This window comes from Acyrthosiphon pisum, chromosome X, assembly GCF_005508785.2.
Source record: "Acyrthosiphon pisum isolate AL4f chromosome X, pea_aphid_22Mar2018_4r6ur, whole genome shotgun sequence".
NCBI classification, from domain to species: domain Eukaryota; kingdom Metazoa; phylum Arthropoda; class Insecta; order Hemiptera; family Aphididae; genus Acyrthosiphon; species Acyrthosiphon pisum.
Window position 1 is genome coordinate 54,263,663 of NC_042493.1, and position 25,400 is coordinate 54,289,062.

Here is a 25,400-nt window from a genome sequence, read left to right on the forward strand (position 1 = left end):
TGTATATAGACAGCTATTAAATTCGTAGAACGACAATGTCATTATTTTAATAATTATTGAGAATTTCTCAAGATTGTAAACAAAAATACGTTTTCTGGTTTGAAAAAAAAAAATGTTTATTTCGTATTTCTATTTACTCTAAACGAAAAATAATAATAATAATAGGTACAAAATCAGGGGCCCCCAATTACCATAAAGAAGCCGGGGTCCCGTCCGCAGTTGCGGACTAGCGGTCCAGGCCAGTCCGACTCTGAAGGTAGGTAATTTATTAATTGTACAAAAAAAAAATAAAAAATAATGATTGTAATACTAGGTATATAATAAATTTGTTTAAATGTTATATAAAACTTTAAAATAAATCAAACTTCACTGCTACTCGCCATTGCCCATTGATCAAAGTAGATAAGTTTACGTGTTATAATAATTCTGTTGCAGATTTTATTTTATTTTTTGTACAATTAATAAATTACCCTATTATACATATTAAATTTACATGTTACATATGCTTTTGCAAAACATCATGCAAAACAAATAGATACGGTTGTCGGAAAATAAGTTAAATGATTAGATATTGTTATTATCATAATATTATAATGATTGTAGTTCTTAAAAGGCCTAAATGCTGTTAGTCTGTATGCAATAAGCCTGAAAAAAGCAGGCTGTTTGGAAAAATAATAATTAGTTCGCAAACAGGCTACCCCATTGCAAAGAGCCTAGTCTTTTCGCAAGAATAATTTTCCAAATAGCCTACTACATATTATATAGGTGTATGTAACGTATAATATAGCAAAAATTATAATACAATTTTATATAAATAAATTCGTGAAAATTTAAATTATATAATATTTATTTTCTAGCAGACATCATTGATAATTATAAACAAGTCACACAAGATAAGCGCTCACTATCTCTGACCATTAGCATACGCAGGATTTTTCAATTTGGGGGGGGAGCTTGAAAATTAATTACAATTTTATTTTTATTTTGTCCAGTCTATTAATTGCAGACATTTACGTGAGCTATTTGAAAATGTTTGCACAACTTAAACTTCTCAACTTTCCTAGTAGAATAAATGCTCTGATCATAAACTACAATGGAGGTTTTTCGAAGCAAATTGGATATAGTTCGAAATTTTGGGAGGCCAAAATTTAAAATTCTCAGTATCTTTAAAAATATTCAGGAAAAGCAAAAATCAATGAAAATTTTTTAAGATTGTTTAGTAACCCTGATTAGACAGTCTTCACTTGGAATGTATTTAATTAATTTTAGTTATTTTTCTAAAAATTTCAATAAATAATTCTTTATTTGGTCAAAAATCTTAAAAATGTAATACAGGGTTCATCATAAGTTTTTATTAATATTTAAACATTTTAATGATACATTGAGGCAAAATTATTTTTTAGAAGCATTTAAAGTTAAAATGTTGACAAAACCACAGTTAATTTGTGATTCAAAAATGTGTATAGCTAAGGCTTGGAAAAAGTAATAATAATACAAAGGTCAAGGGGGGAGGGGGCTTCAGCCCGTTAGCCCCTCTCCCTATGTACGCCACTGTCTTTGACCGCTCTGAGTTTACAAAAGGCTGGTCCAAGGCTGGTATTAGTTTAAGGTCTATATGGTTATTGTATACAAAATAAAATAAAGTTTAAAGATTCCTTCTTCTCCAATTACCTAGTTCAATAAAAGTACTCTTGTCGGCAAGTTTAATACATTTTAAATTGAAATAGTGTAAATGTATTTTTATGATTATATAATGTACCTACTTAATTGTTTTTGATGATTTTTTTTTATTTCATTTTTAATGTGATTATTGAAATGCTGAGTGAAGATATTTATTTGACATTAAAACACGGAAAGAACACGTAAAAGTATATGAATTGTGGAGAAAAGAGACCACTAATAAATATCTGAAAAAAAATTTGGAAAGTAACATTCGTCATAACCAAGACGTTTTGAGGGACAAATCTATATTGAATAGGCTTGATTGTATGTCTGATTGTGAAGAACAATTATTAAATAAAATCAATGATTCAAGAATCGTTACAAAAAAACGTAAGACATTTTTCGTTAATAATAATGTGGAATTAATTCAAAACAATGTATTTCACGAAAAACATGATATAAGTGAAGAAGACAAATTAAACTTAAAAATAAAGGTTTGTTTAGGCATTCATTTTTTTTGTATTATTTTGTATTGAATTTGGTTTTATTATAGCTCATAGAAAGAAATAATGATTTAGAGAAAGAAACGGAGACGATAATAATGAAAAGTGTAATTCGAGATTTGTTAGATGTTAGTATTAGAAGGGCTGCTTACGTTAAAACATATGATGATAATATTCCTAAATACTTATGGAATAATTGGATGAACATGCTTATGAAAGGAAGGCCGTTGTTAAACACACTAGATGATAAACTTGGACTTTTATTAGACATCGATTATGTGACTGAGAATAAACCTTTTTCTGATGAAGAGATAGAAACCCAGTCTATACTTGATCATATAGAGATTATGGATTATTTAGAAAGAAAGAACAGTTGGTCTGAAAATAAAAAACACATAGGTTTGAAATCTTACTCTGACTCATCAACAGTTTGTCGAGCTCTTGGTTTCTTGGTCTATGATGTTTTTACTTTGTACTATGCACTACCACCTTCATCGATTTCTATAGATGATTTTATATTCGGGCCTGTCTTTGGGGTTTTAAGTTGTAAAATCAAGGATTCTTTAAAACAAGACATTTGTAATGCACTTATTAAACGGAATATACTACCTGTATCACCAACAACAGCTTTGCAGTATTGTTCGAGAATTTATTGTCAGCTAACAGACAACGATGAATTATTAGAAATATTAGAAAATTCAGAAGATTCAGACGATCGAGAAGAACCAGAAGATCCAGAGGGTAATAACAAAACCATTCTAATAGGTAGTAATTATATTTAATTTTAAACTAAGTGCCTAGTCAAAATTAAACATAGAACATGGTAACTAAGTACTACAGTAATACGTTAGGTTGCTGACTCGGAAATTAAAAAAAAAAAAAAAATTAATATAATTCATGCCAAGAATATTGATTATTTATCAATTTTTAACAAAATAATTACATTTTAATGTACCCCTATTTTACTATTAGATATGAGAATAAATTATTGATTTTTGATATAAATATATTTTATTATGACCTATTACATTCATTTTTTAAGTAATATAATTGAGAATTTATGTATCCATGTATGATGTATCATATTAAGATCAATATTCTATTAATTGGGATTTTTCATTTATTGTACTATGGTAGGTACCTAGTATGCTGATATTCATACTTAGCTATGAATATCTTGCTATAAAACACAATATATTTGGATATAAATGTAGGTACTTACCTACCTAATAGATAATATAATTTTTATTGAATTTACAATTTAAATCACATCCATTGAAATTTGAAGTTTTAATGCATGTTTGCATCATGTAGATATCGCTAGTAGACTTATTTTGGAAAACATAAATTTTTGTTTGAGGGAATGAGACTAAGAAAAATATAATTATATACATTTATTGCAGTATATTTTTATTTTATGTAAATTACATAATATTGTTAAAATATTATTATTTTAGATTAAAAATGTCATTGTTAATACTTATATTAAATTAATAAGAAGTGTTAATAATTTAGGTTAAGGTTTTTAAAATACCTATACCTTCATTAATAGCATCTATAAGCAGTCTTGTAAAGTATTCGAAAAAATGTATTCAAATAAAAGTATTTGAATACTTTTTTTGTATTCGAATGCTATTTTAAATACTTTTTTAAGAAGTATTCGAATACGTATTCTGAATACTTTTATTTGTATTTTTTATTCATTAAAAAAATACTTTTTTCCGATCCAGAAAAATAGTTTTAAATTTGTGACAAGACATATTATAAATCATGAACATTAATTTTATTCTTTAAACGAAATATAATATTGGCCCATGATATGATTATTTTTATAAACACTAATGTGTTGTATCCCGTATGGCCCGTATCGGCCAAATCATATGTGGTCAAAATGTATAAATAACTTATGATTACGTTACCTATATGTTTAATTATTAATTAACAAATTTTAAATACCAATCATTCAAAAACCGTCAAAAACTAGTTGTGAAAAAAAGTATTCTGATAGTATTCGAATACTTTTTAAAGTATTTGAATATGTATTCTGAATATATTTTTAAGAACTATTCAAATACGTATTCTGAATACTTTAATTCTCATTTATTCGAATATGTATTCCGAATACACAATAAAAGTATTCTTTACAAGACTGTCTATAAGACTACATAATCATATTATTTTTACATTTGGTATTTACTCTCCTGTAATACTTCATTATTTCATAAATATTTTTGAAAATCAGTACAAATATTTATTAAATATTTATTGAGCTGAACGAGGCGAAGATCTTATACGCGGGATAGCCGTTTACTAAACGGCATACTTCTTTGCAACGGATTAACCGATCTCGATCAAACTCGGCACGGTGATAGTGTGGACATCGCTGAGTGCCAACAAATGGTTTTGATCGATGAATAATCACCGAAAAACTAAATTTTGATACCTTAATTTTGTTTCCGTAGAAACATAGATCCGCCATAAATCGATAAATAAATAAATAAAAAAATCAATAAATACTAAAAACAATGTTGTTCTTCCGTGGTTATAATTTGTTATTTTGGTTTATCAATTGTAATATTTAAGAAAAATTTATTAAATATAAATGTTTGAGAGTTATATTTGAGAGTAAAAACGCTTCCTCAAACAAAAGCATGTCCCAACAATAGTGTCATCTTAATTTGTACCTTTTCAGTTATCAGAATTTATCAAATCCATGTCATTCAAAAAACAAGTTCAATAAGCTTCGGTGTGTTTAACTCGCTCAGCTCAATTTCTTGCAATCAGCGAACCGCATTGCAGTCCTAGTGTACTTATTTTGAAATGAGTATCACCAAGTTAAATAAATTTAAATCTAAATACTTCACTATTTTTTTGAATTTTTTTTTTACAGGATCTAATTAGCCTGTATTACAATTCATACACATTGTTATAACAAATCTAACATTTTTTGTCATATCCACATAATATTATGTTTATTGTTTATCACAACTAACAAATGGTAAGGATTCTTAAACATACGCTAATCTAGGTACCTACCTATGTTCATATTATTCTTGAACTCATAAAAAAATGTATAAGTATCTTCTTAGTCTACATAGTACAGACTATAAGTATCATTTACTTGAGGCAAACAATGCAGTAAAACATCAATAGATAAATTTCAGAATGGATTTCATCTCAAGACAATGATAAATTATTCGGTGTATTACTTTTAAATGGCATTATCTGCGTTGTATAGAAGATATTTTTATCTAGCAAAGCACAAATGACATTAAATCTAGTAAAAAATATTCAAAATCTCAATTAGTACAACCTTAATGTTATATACCACACATATTATGAAAAAATACGTAAATTTACAACTTAAAAAAAATGCAACAATTCACAATCAAACATCCTGGATGCTCCCAGTACCAGTTAATCTGTGCTGTTTTTTTTTAAATGTTTTCAAATGGAGTTTGGTCTCCTTAGTTCTAGTCCATCTAAATGTATTTTTTTTTTTTCAATAGTTGGTAAAGACTTCAACGACGTTATTTTTTATTAGAAATAATTTGTTTGAGAAGCATAAAAAAATTATGGGAAGGGGGAATTTGAAAAATAAAAATAAAACCTGTGTCAAGAGATGTGCCATCGAAAAATGTGTAGGCAATTTTTTTTAGTTATTAAAATAATAAAATGTAGGTACATATTAAAAATGTTACACAAATTTATTCTGTGAATCACAGATCACAAGTGTAAATGTTGAAAAAATAAAATAGGTAGGTAACCTATATTATAATTTTTAATAATTATTAAATTAATAAAAATATTGTTGAACAGAAAATATCATTAATGACAATATATTAACCCAAGAGAATCCAATGATACTAAATGGAGTAGAAACATCAAAACAAACACAAACAAGTTGGAAAATTGAAAAATATCAAGAATTAATAGAATGTGGAGAAGCAGCATTCCTTTATATTTACACGGGCAAACCTCTACCAAAACATTGCCTTATTGACTGTGTACTGTATTATATAAAAGCAGAAAAACTTTCTGGAGGTTGTATATTCATAGAATTTTCAAAAGAAGACATAAAAACACTAGAAGAAAGGTTGTCTAATAGGAATTCTCCACCTTTTGGCCCACACAGGTTTATGAAAGACATAAAACCAACAATTTTGGCTCCGTTTAAAGGGCCAGATTTAGTTGGTATAGGACGATATGGGACCTCATTCACTAGATATTTAAAAGTAAGATATCGACACTTAGATAATATTGATAATAATTTATATAAACTATTTTAGATTGTATCTGATGAATATGATTTGGATACATTTAGTGATTTACATGAGTATTATAAATCCCATAATATATTAACATTATTACAAACTAAAAATAAAAATGTAGATTTGGATTACTATAAGATTGAATTAATATGTGATGTTTTAAATGGTCAAAACGTGAACTGGTCTAATGAAACTAATTGGGTGAATTGTATTTATGACATGCACAAAGACCAGGTAAATTATGAAGAGCCGAAAAATTCAAGTAAATTAAGTTTACAGCCAATAAAAGTAACAAAAAGTACATTTAAAAGAAAAAGATTGCATGCAAAATCAGAATTTGAATATTTGGATTATATATCATCCAGTAAAGTAAACATGATTACAAATGAATTACTTGACGCTAAAGGTGATATAACTAGGCCCGAAGAAGTTAAATCAAAATTGTTCAATGTGCAAATTAGTGCTGACATTGGAGTAGTATTAGTAAAGTTTTGGATATCAATGGAAAAAAATTTTATTCAGAACATGAAATGGTGTTTCTTTAATAGAAGAATACTTATTTCTAACCAAATGCCTTATATGTCTTCAATTAACAACTATATTAATGAAACACTAAAACAACAAAATATAGAAAAAATAGAACTCATTAAAGCATTACAATCTGATTTGTTAAAAATACCAAATGATGCACTAATGGTGCCTGATTTGATTAGACAATTGATTTCAACTGTGACAGATACTAGAGTTATCTTAACACAATTGACAAATCAGAAAATAAAAGATTGCAAACAATTTATAAGAAATGAAAACATTGATAAAAAACTGGATAATACTATGAATTCAATGATTCTAATTTTTAAGCATATGTTACAAACCGAGGTTTGTTAAATATTATGTGTATTATTGAAAAAAAAATTACTTAACACTGATTTTATTGAATTAGGTTGATCGTACAGTGAATACAATAATTTTCATTCATTCATACATGTCTAAAGTATACAATAAAAAGTTAACTGCATCAGTAATTCCAAGCCATATTGGAGTTACATTATCGAAAGAGCAAGAATTTAAAGCAAAGGGGGTTGAACAAGTTGCAAGTGTTGAATATTATTTTAAATGGTTTGACGCCACTCTAAGCATGGTTAATAATAAGCTCAGAGCTACATTAAAACTCACATATGAATGGTTAGGAGAAATGAAGAAAATCCATAGTGCAAATCCATTAGAAAGTTCTGTGTATTTGAAAATATGGAAATTTTTGATAGATAAGGAGAATTTTAGATCAGCTAATCAATTGAAATTGATATTAAATAGATTTTATGAGGATATTAAGGTGATTTTCTTATAATGTACTTTTTTTAGTTATTCTTTTTTGCAAAACATTGCACAGACATAAAATATTTTTAGATGTTTCAATTAAATGTGTATGTAATCTGACAATAGGAAATGGAAAGTTATATTGTTCAGTATCAATTAGATATGAATCGAAGAATAGATGACTGTTTACAAAAAGAGCTTTTTGGAATTGATTGTATATGTAATTTATTTGAAGCTGCTATAAATGAGAAACAATATGTTCGGCATGAAATTATATTTTTTAACAATAATTTTTATTTAAATGCTGACAATGTTCTGCAGCCAAGTAACCCTCCACCCCATCCCTTTCCTTTATTAGAACCTGAAGATCAGTGTATTGTAACTATTCATAATCTAAAGAAAATTACAAATCAATTAGTGGCAATTTGTCCAAATAGACGTATTTCTTTGGTTGCACTTTCCAGTTTGCTAAAAACCTACTTGAAACATCATCCTGAAATTGAGTAAATAGTTTTTAAACATGAATAAATATTAATGAAATATTAGTTTTAATATTGAGTGGTTAATAGGTGGTTTAATACAAGTAATTTTGTTCTGCGTACCATGTTCGGATTCAAAGTCAACTATGTTGATTGGTCTGATTTTATACTACATTGTTTGGAACTTCCTTATCCTAACATTGAGGATTTGTTAAATCTTAAAAACCAATATTTGGAACTGGAGAAAAAAAGACAAATAAATTCTAATCATATTTATTCAGAAGGTATCTATTTTGTGTTGGCTATTTTTATTTGTAGCTAATTTTATAATTTTCAGGTACCATAAATAAGGATGAATTTGATTCTGTTTTGCTGTGGTATCAAAAAATGTTACCACCAAATCCTTCAATTTGTTTCCGATTTCTAAAAATCAAAGAGTTATTATTTAAAACTTTTTCTATTGATGGCAAATTAGATTATGTTGCAATGTTACTAGTTCTATGCAAAGACAACCACTCGATTATGGGATTAATAAAAGCCATCAGCTTAGTAATGAATCAGAACATTATGGTCGATGAATTTGATAATTCCAACCATATGAATGAAAGACATTCCATTAATTTGCCTATAGATACAATATACAAAATTTTAATGATTTGCCTCAAAAACTTCAAGGTAATTATTTTTAAATTGTTTTTTAAAATATGATTGTTTAAAATATGCATGTAAATAGGATCCAAACAATAGTGACATCGAAGATTTGGTAACTTCGATATTAAATGTACACAGTGATATGCTTCAACACAATGGTGATACATTTTCCGTATTAAAATTACTTCAGAACGATGAACTTAAGTTGGTATCTGAAATAGGATTTAGATTTAATTCAAGGCCTTTGTCTAGTATTGTGAACAGTCTTAAATGATTATAGTGTTGATGCGATTATTTTGTTATCAGTAAACAGTATACAATGAACAGGTTTTTTTTTAAGGTAATACCTATTTTAATTAAGTTATTTTATGATTTATTCAACAAATAACTAACTTTATTTTATGCTTAATGTTTACTATAAATATTTGTCTATTATAGTACATAATATTAAAATATTTGAGATTACCATTATATACAATATTAGCATTTACTATTTTCTAGTAATGGAGATTTAAAAAACACATATTTAAATACAATAAATAGGTAGGTAATTGAAATTAAATTAATAATTGATAAAAATAAAATAAATTTTGATTTTAATTTGTAAATGCTTGTAATAATCTAACTGAGAAATATTATTCATGCCTACAGCCCTCTAGGTCGGGCATTGTTATGAATAATTTGTTTATAGGTACTACATTTTAGTATTTTTACATGAATTCTTTAATTTGCCTACCATGCAATATAATTTGATTTTGTCAATAGTAATTAGTAGCTATTGAGTATTTAAATTATTAAAGCTGTAAGTTAAAATTTTGAAATTCAACATTTATCGATCAATACATACTACAATCATTGGTATTTTCGATTTTTGTAGGTATTTTGTCCCAGTTTGGCGTTCTAACAAATGTTGTAACCTATAGCTAATGGCATGTGTTGCACAGATAGAGAGCAAAACTACGTTTTGTACATCGAAAAAGTGTTTATTAAAAATATTCCTCCACATCATGATGCTTAAGGTAACAATAACTCCTTATATACATAGTTAATACTTAACATTAAATAATTGGCCTCAGTTTTTTTTTCTTTGATTTTGTATCGTGTAACAAAAATATATAAATTTAAATAACTAAAGGACATATTATATTGTTGAGTTTAACTACGTTGACAATTTAAAACATTAATAAATGACATATTTTTCTAAAGGGACAAAAAAAAAATAGTATTATAAATAGTAGTAATAATAGTAATAATAATACAATAATAAGTCACTCAGACAGCAAACATGAGTATGGTACCCACTGTCAAATTGAGTGGACGACCGAGATATAATTTATATAAATATTAAATTATAATCATAATAATAATTAAAATAATAATAATAATAATAATAATAATAATAATAAATATTAAAAAATATTAAAAATAATAATATACTATTTAGTAATACTCGTCTTTGACAAATCAACACTCTGGTGTCCCCGAAACGGAAAAATGCTTTTTTTATAATTTTTTTTTTTTGCCGTTTAATAGCTTAGTCATAGAAAATTAAGAACAAGCGTGAGAGTTTGTGTAAACGTAGGTCACTTGCATGTTTAAATAAACTTTTCTTGAAATGTTTCCGGAAAAAAAAATCTTTAAGATAATGTTGATGCTACTTATATTATATTACTATACGTGTGAAAAAGTCGTAGTCAACTGTCTCGGGAAACGGTCTTTTCGCATGCCCTATACAGGATATGTGTAGAATTATATTACTAAAACGTCTTAGGCAGACGTGCGGCCGTCCACAAAATATCAAAAATGACACTCACAAACATATTTTTGTACACAGTAATATATTATACTTAATTTTATCAATAATGTATTTTATATTGTAATATTATGAAGGTATAAGATACCTATTATATTATTAAATACTACACAAGAATATTGGCGTACCGATTTATTGAAACATCACGTGTAAGCTATGTAAACAAAATTGATTTTTTTTTAAAGATTAAAATATTTATTATTATGTTTAGCGAATTAGTTGAGGATCGTTCAATCAGACAATTTGTTTACGGTTTTCCCGGAAATAAATTAAAAAATCAATCGAGTAGATACAAAATAAAACCAGCGGTAAATGGTTTAGTATTTCACCGTCAAAAACCCCCAAAATATTAATGATCCGATCTAAAATAATTTGATTCCCGATAGATTTTACAACGTTGATTAATATTTAATTGGGATCATTCGATGATTATTATTAATTTCAACTAATTATTAGGCCATTTAGTTATTTCATAATTGCTCACCTTAATTAGTATTATGGGTACAATAATTTATATAATATAATATTATGTGTGTTTTGGTCCTTTTAAAAATACACGTAGTTTCGGCTTAAACATATATATAATTGAAAAATTCAATCGATATTCGGTAAATGCGAAAAATCAATTCGTTAAAAATCAGCGATAAAAGAAATCGGAAAATTCGTAATATATAAATCACGAGAAGAATGTATAATAATTAAACGAAACAGAAAAATCAAACTTAAGTATATATTTATTATATATTATATTCGTGTGTATCGCAACGTGTCTTCGCCTGCTCGCTGAGAACACAAATTCGCGGTTTAAACTAAAAACGACGAAATATCTATAATATTAAATGTAAGCCTATATCATATTATTCATATAAAATATATTTTGAGCAAAAATCGAAACAGGAAGAACGCGGCAACGAAATCTCCCCGCGGGGCAGAGAAAATAAATAAATAATGAAAATACAAAATATAAACGTTCTCTGCGCGTTATAGTCCTGGGGCACGTTTTAACTATAATAGATATGATTTGTGTCGATGATTTTTTCTTCTTTTTTAAAAAAAAAATAATAATTTCCCATATAACATAACATTTATAACAATTCGTATAGGAGTACATTGTGTGTGTGTCTGTCTGTCTGTCATTACATGTTAATTATTATTTACTACTGCAGTCATTTTCTCGAGTTCCTTCCGTTCACACTGCCGCTGGACGTACGGTATGACGAACAGCATCAAACCACTTATGGCTATGTTCGATCCTGAAAGGTAGAAAGCCGGGTTGTACGAGCCCGTAATGTCAAACAGCCACCCTACACAAACGAAAAAATCAAACAGTTATTAAATATTATATATAGGCGCGTTTTTAATATCGATATTGATATGTGATATTTCTGTCCCAATATCATAATATTATAGGCTATAGTTATCAATATAGGTATATAGCATAAAGTGATCAATTCACGGCCATCGGTATTTTTCTAAGGATCGATATTATACATCGGATATCGATGTATCAAATATACGTTATAATAGTACGTATAATACTATAATAGTGTGAAAAACCGTTAAACTTTATAACTTCTTCATGAGACTATTTTATAAAATGTCCTACAAAATTATTTCGAAAATATTTTTCTCTTTAACCTAGATGCAACAAATTCTGTATTTACTAAGGTAATTTCAGTATACCTATTGTCCATTAGAATATAGACATAAACAGTTTCAAGACATACATATGTATGGGATTGAATCTATCGGCATTTAGCATATACTTTAGTTTAAGCTCCGTTGTAATTAATATTAAATTAGTTGTAACGTATACCTAATATTATATGACGGTACATTGGGACACTTATCGCCCGACAATAAGCAATCATTGAAGTTTAATGTATGATAATACATATATATATATATATATATCACGCGCACCCGTCGCAAGAACAAATACCGCACCGGCGTTTTCTTAATGGATATACATTAAAATTCTTGAGGCGGGATTAACGTTTTCCCTGAACGTATATAATAGATATAGGATGAAGACGCACCTACTCGAAAGGTTCTATATACCATTATTCATTATTATAATATATTATCGATCGTCGTGTTTACATAATAATATAATATACAATGCGCAACGGATTAAACAAATGGATTACCGGCTATGGGTGGTCCGACGAGCGAGGCAATGCCCTGAAACATCAACAGGATTCCAAAAGCGTTTGTCAATTTATCCAGGCCCAGCAGGTCCACCAGGATTACGGACGTCAGACCCACGTACGCACCGATTGTGGATCCGAAAACGATCGTGTACAAGGATAACGAGAGTATGTCCGTACAGTATGTGCTCAGCATTGTAGCTGCGCCATGAAACAAACAAAAAAAAATATTTTGTAACATATTATAAATTATAGACAGGTAGGTAATACTACAAATACAATGAGTGTCTGGTTAAGATCTGGTAGTTACCTAGCAAGCGATGTGCGAGCCCTAAATAAGGTTTGGGACTTATAGCACTAAAACCGTAAAAATAATCACAAACAATATTGTATGAAACAAATAGGTACACTTTTATATAATTAAGAACGCTTAAGAAAGTTTAAACGGCTCATAGAATTATTATATTTAAAAATATGGTGTTTAAGAGGACGCCACACCAGCATGTGTCGTCTCCATCTTGCAAGTGCGTAACATGGCAAATATTTTACGCTCGGTGGATCACATTTAGCTCCTTAAGTTTAAAAATTAGTGAACTATGTACTATGAAACGTGATGGTAAGAGCTTTATCTGTGTTGGTTGTTACGATTATTCAGTTTTTAAGTGAGTATTATGACTTATGATCATTTTTAATTACGCTATATTATAAACGCATAACTTGATGAAAAATTTAACTACGCATAATATTGCGAATAATAATTTTGAATCAAATTTAGAAATGGCTAATATAAATATTTGGTGAAAATATTAAGTCCTTATTGCATATTTACTTCCATTTTTAAAATTTTTTTTTAGTTTTTCCCAATTATATTTAAAAGATCTGTGAACATTTTATTTTGACTCCCCAAAACACAAATCTTTTTTACAAAGCTAATTTGCTATTAGAAACCATCCTCAAAGTTGAATATTGAAGCATTTTTATTTTTCCATAAATGTGACAAATTTCAACTGACCAGGAATTAAAAATAATATTTATCATTGTAAAAAAACTAAAATAAATAATAATACAAAAGTATTAGATTTTAATTAATAAAAAAATATTTTTATCGATGAAACTGGTTAGGCCAAAAAAAGTTACAAAATAATTATTTATGAAAACCCAATTTAAAAAAGATTGAAAAATATTTTTATTAGGTACATCAAACCAAATATTATAACTTATAACTATTCAATATAAGTGAGCACAACATATTATTATATTACACGGAATTAATATAGGTGTTAAAATATTGACCAACTTATACGTACAATTAGTTATCACTTAGTCATAAGTAGGTACTCATAACTATTTAACCAAATTAAAATGTTGGAAAAACTTTTAAGTATAACGCTTCAGCAGTCAAGCGAACAGTTTTTGGCTACAAATGCGATAGTAATAAAGAAACGATCAATAGCGAATAAATAAGATGGAGGCAACAAATGCCACGCTGGTGTCGTTCTATTCAATAGATAATAAAAACGTGGACGGGACATCGTAAATTGAGGCCACTTTATTTTTGCGGCCGTTAAGTGATAACAGATTGAGGACGTGTGTTACATTTTTGTATAATATGATTAAATATATTATTATATATTGACTGTCAATACTCGATATAGGTATATACACTTATTTGGCCTCAATATTGGAATCATTGATCACCGATGATAAGACGTTATGTCCTGCCATGTTTTTACTATCTATATTTTATTCTAAACACGCGCGTGTTTTGTAATAGAATAACATAAAATAATTGATAATATTCAATATGTCAAGACTTCAAATATCACATTAACACAACTCCATCATGACGGCCTTGTTTAGGGAAGCTATATTTTAACTTTGCCAACTAGAAACGTACATACGAATGCGGCCTCATTTTCATGCATTTGTTCAAATGCTGCACATTGCACCCTGAAATCTTAACTACGGCGGTCATATTTGTCTGCGGGAAAAATGTTTATAATAAATGTATGCTTACCTATACCACAAACCGTTAAACACAGATTATACACCATGAGCCTGTTTATCCACGGTTTGTCCGATATAAATCCGAGTATGATCCTTCCCAATGTGTTGGCTATGCCCAACAAGGCCAACAGGTAACTTGAATGTTTCGATGCTATACCTATCATGCCGGCTTGGGGCTGGAACATGCAATAATATAAACACGACATAGTAATAGTATAATAATCAGAAAAACAATCACATATAGATCGCTGTTTCTACTGTAGATGATAATTGATAATAATACTAAGTAGTAAAACGAAAATATACACGGCAAACTCAACACTTAACAGTTTCGTGTCACATATCGAACTAATAAAATGTTATAAATTAAATAATGTTATTAATTAGATTGACAAATGTCAATAAAAAAATAAATTTTTTTCAATTTAATTGCAATTTTAATTCTAAGGTATTATACTATTTATTAAATATATACAAAATACAAATCAATAGCATACGGACTTATTATTCAGTTATAGTTATTAAATAAATGTAAATCACATAAAATATTTTTGTTAATTATTTATTATTTTAAGATAATCAATATTAAGTTTTTCAAATATTCCAAAAATTGAATGTTTAAACCGTGACGACTAAAATCGTTGCATAAATATGCATAGAAATTCGTACCTGCTAAATAAACACGATAATGTGTATATAATAAATTCACCAACAAGTACCGGTATTTTAGTAGTCTATATACATACTCACCACTAGGTACAAGTACGGTATGTTGAAGCCAATGCTCGTCAAGAAGTTGGATATTGTATACAGTATGAATACGGGGTCTTTAAGCAGAGAGAAATCCAACAATGTCTTTATTGTGCTCTTGGCGTCGGCGGAACAACAGATACCGTCCGAAAATTGGTCGCTTTCTATATTTGTGTTGGTCATTTCGGTGGCATAAGCACCAGCATTGGTCGACTGCGATATGGTCCTGAGGATACATCAAGGTGTTAGGTTTGCTTAGGTGTTCTAATCGTTAGGTATATCAATATTGAAAAAAACATAGGTGCCATTTACGTGTGTAGGTATATGAAAATTGAATAATCGTTTTTCCCCTGTTTAGGTATCTATCTCACAACTTCATACACTGACACACTACAACCCATCCTACAGACACATAATTACCAGATTTTGCAAATCTGCAGTCATACAACATTGATCTTTAATTCTGATTGAATAATAAAATATACTACTAAGTACTAACCTAACTGACGCTTGTTTAAGCTATACAGCTGGTGGGCAAGTTAATGAAAATAATTAACTGTGGAAAGTTAAGTTAATTCGATTAAATTACCTTCAGTTAAGTTAAAAGTTAACAAAAAAATAAAATTTAACTAGTTAAGTTAAAAGTTAAGATGGAAAATAAAATTAACTTAACTCAGTTAAAAAAAACTTTATTTTTTTTTAAGTCATAATATTCATAATTCATCAATTGCCCTAGTATTTTGATATGTACGGACATTTACCAAGACGCTTAGCACTGTGCAAACATAAAACTTAAAATTATTATTATATTTCATTGTTAGCAGAAACTTATTAATTATAGGTTTACTTATAAACTTTAAATTATACTAAACTTGTTAGAGTCTAGAGAAGATATTAATTATTAGTAGTAGTATACATTTTACTGTAAGTCTTCTATCCTAGTTAGACTTATTATATTTAGTACCATTATAATAGTCTATTATTAAAATAAAATCAATGAATAAAAATAATAGTATAATATCTACCGAAAATTGTTTCCATATTTATTTCGATAATGTTATTTTCTAATCTCATACGTTTGCTTGTATTTATAACGAATACGGCAATATAAATTATAATTTATAAATATCTTGGATGACTTTTTGTTTTATCCGTTGGAATTATTGTCGTATTTACCAGAAATCAGTATATGTTATTGATATAATGATTTCCATTTTAAGACTATGATATTTAGTTTTAAACCTGTTTTTAGGAATTGGAGAGTTAGATAGAACAAAAATCGGATTATCCCATACCGAGTAGATATCATTAAATAATAGAATTCGTGAAAATAGCTAGTCCATACAATGGATAGTATACTAATTATTACTCTTTACTGTAGTACCTATAGAATATAGATTATAATATAATTTGATTATTATGAATAGATGATATTATATTATTAGAAAAATAAATTACCAAAATTGAATGAATAAGTTTTGTCTCTTGGTTCCACACATGATAAAAAAAAAATTTAATTAACTTAACTGCACAATAATGATAATTAACTTAAAAAAGTTAAGTTAAGACAATACAAAATTTAACTTAATAATTTAAAAACAAAAAAATCTAACTAGTTAAGTTAACTTTAACTTTTTAACAAGTTAATGCCACCTTTGCAGCTATACAGCTGGTTAAAAATAATATTATTATGGTTCAATAATTGTATTTGTTGCACTTTACATTTCAGACGAATTGTATATTTTTAAATGCAAATTAAAATAAGAATATTAATAATTCAATAAATATTGATGTTCAGTGTATTTATTTGTTATTTTAATAAAATTAGATTTTAGATTTTCTGGCAAACATTTGTCCACAGCACACAGAGTCAAAGTTACATGGGGTCACTGAGAAATTTTTAAACATGCCAATAAATTTAATTCATGTTTTCACGATGAAATGCATGTATAAATTAGATTGAAAATTATATATTATATAAGACCTTGTTTGGAATAATCAAAAGTTCTACAAATATAGAATTATATACTTGACTGAGATTATAATAATGCATCTAATAAAACATTTTATAGATCATATTAAAATTGATGAAATTTAGATAGTATAGGTAATGTAACTATCTACATATTCAGTTTTTCTTTTTCTATATGCATTTCTATTACATAATATTGTTAATTTCACGACCAGAAGAAGCTCAAGGCGAGCAAATCGAATAGGTAGCAAAAAATCTGAAAATAGATCGATGCAAGCAAAAAAGTTTTGTTTTATTAGAAGTATTTAAGATTATTTTATGAGAGAGGACTTATAAAATATATTCTCATAGATGAAAAACCTATTTAATAATAATAATTATTTGGCCATAAAAATAATTAAACATGTAATGTAATAGTAACAATGTTACACAAAAACACGTAATTTATTGATAAATTCTCTATACTTTTTTTTTTAATGTTTTATATTTTACAAAAAAGTAAAATATTATACAAAAACTACCAGAAAAAAATTATTTAAAAAAATCCAAATTCAAAAATACCTTTTACGTATTTCTAGTAAGATTACAATTACGTATTTGGTTATAGTCATAACTTTATAAGTTTACTGAACATTTTTTCGAAAATCACTGTGTTTTTATGAATCTCAGACTTCAGTAAGTAAGTATATTTATTATTCTATAGAATTAGAGAACTATAGAGAACATAAACACTAGAAAATAAATGTGAAACCTATTACATAGTATCAGAAACAATTTCATTATTTGTGTACACAATTGTATGTGGTAGAATGTATTTACATTGTACGCTAGAACTAGATATAGAAATCAGATAAAAAAAATCCATTCTTAAAAGATTTATCTTTCATGATAGAGCACGAAAATAATGTTTAATTATTTTAGTGTACCTATCTACAATTTTTTGTTTTCAATAAACAATGTGTTTGTATTTCATAGACATTTATGGCAGTATGAAATTAGAACCTGATAATACGACAACGAAGAATTTAAACGGTCGAACATTCAGCAGTACCTTTATATTATTATATAGGTACCTACAATATTATAGAGTAATTAGCAATTGTTTTCAAATTATGAGTAGAATATACGCGGTGTTGAATTACCGATAAAAATACCTTGTTTTTGTTATTTTGAGAGACAAGAAAAACGTGTCCGCAAAGATATCATGACAAATACAGATCTAACGAATAATATGTGACCTACGCATTTTGTAAAAGTATCTTATACATCACATACGGGGAAATATAGTATGAAAACAAGATTAGAAATTTACGCGAATATTATTGTGCCTATGATACAGACAGTAATATTTATAGGTAAGTACTATTTTGTTTAGTATTTAAAGCACGAAATTCATATATTACATAATAATAAACAAGGGGAAAGTATATAACCGCTGTTCTGTAAAGTGGGAAGCAAGTGTACCTCATATCATTGAGTAGGTCACTCTTATAAGCTTATAGAGTTCAATGATAAATAATTACATATGAAAAACGATTCTAAGCGGAGACAGTCCGACAGCCTATTATTATATAAATATATTGTTATTAATTATTATAGGTAGTAAATTATTTTACTATTAGAAATATGGTATCAACTATAAATAATAAGCAATAGCGTAAAAATAATCTAACTATTTTAAAATATCAATGTGTACATAAAATACAATAATATAAGAAATCTTATCAAATTCTTGAGAACAATATTTTTGAATTACAACGTAATAACGAAAATCGTTATTTATCTTCGTTTAAATAACGAATTTCAGACAAATTTGAACTTAGAAAAAATCGTGCCTAAATATTTTTGAATAGCTATAAAGCAACATACGAGAATCGTTATATTCAGTTTTCAAGTCTTTTGTCAGTTCGAAAATTTTTTATCGATATTTATAGAAAAAAATGAATAAAAAATAATCGATAATGTCAACTGACTATAAATCTATAAATAGCTAAAAAAAAGAGTAATTGTATTTTTTACACAACGTAAAAAATTGTGTTTTTCTACACCACGTATATTATTTGATTTGATGTTAACCGGCAATGTTACGATTTTGTTCATCATCGGAAATTTTGTTACCGACACGGAAGTAGCTTTAAAGTGCTTTACACGGCGCAACGAGTTGTGAAAATCTAAAAATCCCACCATTTTGTCCGGGTTTAGATCGATTTTGTTGACGGGGCGTGCCATACTAGGACGTGCATTAGTTTTTAAAAAAAATATTAAACCATCTTCATACTTGAAAAAAATGGACGAAAGCCCTCACGCATATAGGTACACACTATAAAGGGTGGTTTTAGCCTGCTTACAATAACACACACATATACAATATAAATATTATAAAGGTCAATTCGGATACTATACGAGACAACACTTGTGATTGTTGATCACATCGCACAGTGTACAAATCATTACCTACCTATCCTAACTTAATACGCTACGAAAATATATGTAATATGTACTATGCAGAGTGCTTCGTCGTATCTCGTTGTGTCCACATACAAATAAACCTACAAACCCTTATTTTTACAAGAATTAACGTAGTGATGTTTTTTTTTATAGAAATATCTGTAAAACTGGTTGGGTCAAAGTTAAAAACACTTTTCGGGTTCATACTATTTCAATATAGATATACTGTACAGTCTGTACACATAAATAGGGACTAAATTAACCTTAGGCTGTAATTATATAAGTCAGCCACCTCCTACACAACTATTATTTTTAAGTGTGCACAAGGTTTACCGAGAAAGTACTTAAAATTATAATCAATTATGAGACATCTTTTATTAGAGCACTATAATAATTTTAAAAAGATGTACAAGTGGGCACAGCTCGGATGTACAGTAATGGATGTGTTATTTTTGAGTTCAATGATAAATCATGATTGGATATGAAAAACGATTCTGAGAGAAGACGTGTGACGTCCTAGCATACTTGTATAAAAAATCAAATTTAATCCTTCAAAAATCAAAATTATCTCATTTACATAGAGCAAATTTCCGCTGATTTTTTTTTTTATAAATGTAGCAAAACTTGTTAGGCATTTTCTATTAGAATTTCTAAAGTTAGCTATGAAAAGAAAAAACTTTTATAAATTTCTAACTGAAAAATAATTTTCAAAATTATAAGACTTCCTGATGGCTATAATTATCGCAAAAAATATCAAAATACTTTGAACATTTTATCAAAGTGCTATGAAAAATGCATATATAAATATTTTGTAAAAATAGCATGTGTCTTACGGTTATTTGTTTTTGAATCAACATTAAAATCGATTAATTGAAATTCGTTAATTAACCCTGAATATAAAATATCGTAAAAATGTTAAATTCAAACGCTCATAAAAAAATTAATGTTACGTTTCAGTAATCTCTTTTGTTGTTCAATCATCGACACGTATTTAAAAATTCATCAAGACTATAAACATCTCAAAATGAGTCAAAATATTTCAAAAATGTTACCATATGTGAAAAATGCTAATATAAATATTTTGGTGAAAATTTCAAATGTCCACGGTTATTAGTTTTTGAGTTACACACATTTTTCAAAAATTGGTTTTGCGTAAAAGTTACTATTTTTTTATTCCACTTTTTTTCGACGCATTCTAAAACTGTATATTTAATAATACATTTCAAATGTACCAATAAGATTCACTTTTCTATCAGAAAAGATGCTGATGTCAAAAATCAGAGAATTTTTACTACCCCAAATGTTGATCAAAGACAAAAAAAACACATCATTGTAAAAATAGTTATTGACGGGGACAAACGCAATGTGACATCATATTTACATTTCTCGTACAATTACACAAGAAAATTGTTGTATCGTTAAACTATATTAGAAACATTATGGATTTTATATACGCCGTCAGTTGAACGCGACAGTACATATTGTAAATTCTGTTAACTGAACTATTTTCAGCACAGAAGTTTCCAAAAAAATTAAGTCAGCCAAATGCAACGATAATTTTTAAATTAATAAAAACTAATTGTTAGGTTAAAAGTTTTTATTCGATAGTATTAAGTTCAAAATTGTATTAATACAAGAGGAACAAAAGAAAAAAAAATTAAATCATATCATTTATTGTTATGTTAACGTATTTATGTGCATTAGTTTCTCTTAATAATTATACAAGTACTTTAATTAGACTTTAACTGTAATCATGATTCATGACGCACAATATTTTTTATCAAATAATAAGAAAGACCGATAAATATTTAATTTTCATAGAAATTCCAAAAAGTGACATTTGTTTAATCGAGAATTGGAAAAAAGATTTCTATACTGTGGTAAAATAAACTTTTCCTAGTAACTGCCATGTACAAAATAATTCGTTGCTTTACACCGTATAAAAAAATATAATCATTAAGTTATAATATTATTATAATTGTTGAAAAAATACCAAAAGTAACCAGTATTCATAGGAAAATATATACAGGTATAATACTACGGGAAGCTAAAATTGTATCTGTAATCTACGACAAATTTTGTAAGTGCCTATAAGCATCAAGTTAAAAAAACAGACTAACTCACTCAGTAGTATAGTGCGTTTTGAGCGTAAATCGTCATTGAGTAGGTCACTGTAATAAATGTATTAAATTGGAATACAATTATAATTTATAAAACATTATAGGTATACACGAAAAATAATTATTGCTGAGACTGTGCGTTTATAAGTAGTTATTTATGTAAGGGTGATATAATATTATACTGCACTAGCAGTATTCCCGACTTCACCTGGGAAAAAAATGAACAAAATATATAATATATGGGGCTTGCCGGCTCGGTGTATTTCAATTTCAGTGTACTTCATACGTTCCCGAGCAAGTCATGTCAGTATACCAATTGTTTTAAGGATAGATCCGACCGAGATGAAAACTCTGTCTGTGGAAAATTGTATACAGCGCTTTTTGTATTTCAGGTGAAGTATAAAAATGTCAAGAGTATTGGTTTACCTCTGCTCAGAAAAATTAACAGATGTAAGCAACATACATTTTTAACATGGTCAAGTCGTTGGATCCAGATACAAACCTGATATATACGCTACGGATGTATTTCTAATTACATAGATCAATTTTTTAGGAGCGGAGTTGACTCTATAAAACTATGCTTAAGACTTGCTCCGTAATGTGCTCTATAAATTAAAAAAAAAAGACCCGTTTAAATGATTGAATATAGAGCCATCCCGTGAAAAAAAAATATTAACTTTGACACCACTTTTAAATTCTTTAGTCATTAAAATTCAGAACATCATTTCTTGGTTCTAGACTTACCTAATTATAATATAAGGAATCTTTGTGAAACATTACAAATTTCTAGACCCGGCGGTTTTGGCTATACATTGATATATCAGTCAGTCAGTGTTTTCTTTTGTATAGGCAAACATGTATAAAAAATATTTTTACATTTTTCTGTCAAGATTATTTTTTTTTTATGTATATTTTTAACCATAAAAACCAAATAAATGGATTTATAAGATTTTATTATAAGTTTACACTAGAATTTAAATAACATATTATTCGTGAAAAGGGAAACGAATAATGATTATATTTCTAGTTTTTAAATTATGCGAGGTTAAGTTAATAAAAACCTAACCTATCCAAAACGTAATGTTTACAAGAACCTGTTTTTTTTTTTAAAATTGTTAAATATTATTAATTAATAAAAGATAAAATAAAAACTTTCTATTATGTAACTTAAAGTTAACTGTAGTCTATAATAACTGTACTTTTATACTTGTTTTAATAAACATTTGATATTTGAAGCCTATTTTTGTTTTTATGTATTACAATATGAGACAAATATAAATCAATGACACCATACATTTTCTAAACAATCTAAAGGTATAGAGTATTTTACAGCTTAAATTGACAACTTAAAAATCTGAGCTACTTAAAAATATTTTGAAAATTAAGCCATAAAATACTGATATATAAATGTTTGGTAAAAATTTCAAGTATGTATAGTTAGGTACTTTTTTTGAGAATTAGAACACAAAAACAAAATGTATGGGGTGGAAAACCATTTTATAAATATTTACGTTCTCCTGTTGTTTTATGTTTGTTATTCCTATAATTATTAAGAAACGTACAGGAAATTTCCATAAAACATTTTAAAATCAATAGCTCCGCTCAAAACAAAACGTATAAATATTAATTAGCACTAAATTATCAATACTGAATTTTGTAATTTGTGTAGTTTAATTTAATTGATAGGTACCGACTTAATATAACATCGATTTTTTCTAAAAATATTTGACGTATAATATCTATATGCATTAATAAATATAGGTATATACCTATATTTAATACTTAGCTAACGATTTACACTACTTTAATTATTTTTATACATCTTCCTCACTCATATTATGTTATGCCCTTCACTACAATAAACGATCGTTTCTATCTACGCAACACGCATAGTATAATATGTTATATAGATTGTATATTATACTATTTGCAATATTTACTGTGCATAAGTAATTTATCTGTGTGGTCAACATTGGACTATCTATATGTTTGAATAGTAATCATATAAATCCGAGAATTCAAACCCAAATCCGTATCGCATTAAAACACATCAGTGCACACTGCCCACGCACCATTTATAGCTTAAACAATATTGATTAATAACTATTACTATCCTTAAATACATATAATCTTACTAGGTCAGTACAAAATATTAGTACGATTTAGTCTTCGTCCGCACTACCTACCGAGTATATATGCAGTGGCACAACTTTAAATTTTGTGCTAAAGAGGAACTTGCTCCTATGGATATATTTTATTGATTTAAAGAAAGCTACCATGCGTATTTTGTTTCCCGTCTTACAAACGTATGACATAGCAAATTTCCGTTCACTAGTTTCAATAGTTTTGATATTAAGAGTGTGTTCACCTCTTATCAAACTTTTAGGAAAAAACATTATATATGGTTAAGCGTTTGTAATTTTTTCGGTATTTTTTAATTTCCATGCAAGATATGGGTATGTGAAATATTAGTAATATTACAAATTAAAAATTAAAATATCGAAGAAATCACCGACACTTTAGCAAATATAATGTTCTTAGGTAGGTACTTAAAAAATTTATAATAGGTCCATTCACTCTAACATCAAGACTGATAGCACACTAATGAAAGTGAACAAACATTTGCCATGTTGTACGTGTGTAAGATGAAGACAACAAATGCATAAGTAACGTCCTCTTAAGAGATCTAGAACACATAATAATATATACCATTGTCTACATAGAAAATATTTCATTAGACATTTTTTTTAATTATTTATTAGATAATATTTTTATAGGTTATGTTCCACGCGACGTAAACACTAAAAAACTGCCCGGCCAACGATACCGATTCGCGATACTACATTTTAACGTCACAAAAGTTGAACGCAATTTATAGACATGTTTTTAAATTAAAATTTTTTTTTAGTTCCTTAAATTATAAAATTGTTATATCCTCGTTATTCACGGATGACCGTTCCCTGTTATAACATCACTGCATACAGTGTGAATCATTGTCATCAGGCTACAACAATTTTAAAAACCACGTTTGATAATATTATAGTTTCAAATATATATAATATGGCACTATACATTTTTACAAACAAAATATAAACGAATACTTTTTTATCAAACGCAGTATTTTGAACTACTGATTTTAGTGTAAAAACATAGTGTTATGGTAAACCACATGTGTATGTAGGTACATTAATTTTTTAATAAGATACAAATCGATTGAAGTTAGTATGCGGATGGATCGAACCCGCGCTGATATAGCC

The 25,400-nt window shown here is 27.5% G+C and overlaps 2 protein-coding genes across 2 annotated transcripts in view; one reads left to right on the forward strand and one right to left on the reverse strand.

Annotated features, from left to right (window-relative positions):
- Positions 1 to 9,198, forward strand: part of LOC100573589 — a 13,136-nt gene extending 3,938 nt beyond the window's left edge. Inside the window, exons 2-10 of the mRNA XM_029487216.1 lie at positions 1,829 to 2,156; positions 2,216 to 2,906; positions 5,985 to 6,400; positions 6,455 to 7,315; positions 7,380 to 7,769; positions 7,880 to 8,256; positions 8,323 to 8,516; positions 8,570 to 8,907; positions 8,966 to 9,198. Of these exons, the coding sequence (XP_029343076.1) occupies positions 1,829 to 2,156; positions 2,216 to 2,906; positions 5,985 to 6,400; positions 6,455 to 7,315; positions 7,380 to 7,769; positions 7,880 to 8,256; positions 8,323 to 8,516; positions 8,570 to 8,907; positions 8,966 to 9,157 (3,787 nt within the window). The 3' untranslated portion in view covers positions 9,158 to 9,198. The remainder of the gene's footprint in view (positions 1 to 1,828; positions 2,157 to 2,215; positions 2,907 to 5,984; positions 6,401 to 6,454; positions 7,316 to 7,379; positions 7,770 to 7,879; positions 8,257 to 8,322; positions 8,517 to 8,569; positions 8,908 to 8,965) is intronic.
- A 647-nt stretch (positions 9,199 to 9,845) lies between these two features.
- The window catches only part of LOC100161575, a 54,894-nt gene continuing 39,339 nt past the window's right edge, over positions 9,846 to 25,400 (reverse strand). Inside the window, exons 6-9 of the mRNA XM_001950206.5 lie at positions 15,604 to 15,829; positions 14,864 to 15,029; positions 12,847 to 13,047; positions 9,846 to 12,000 (exon numbers count right to left, since the gene is read on the reverse strand). Coding sequence (XP_001950241.2) covers positions 11,840 to 12,000; positions 12,847 to 13,047; positions 14,864 to 15,029; positions 15,604 to 15,829 — 754 coding nt within the window. The 3' untranslated portion in view covers positions 9,846 to 11,839. The remainder of the gene's footprint in view (positions 12,001 to 12,846; positions 13,048 to 14,863; positions 15,030 to 15,603; positions 15,830 to 25,400) is intronic.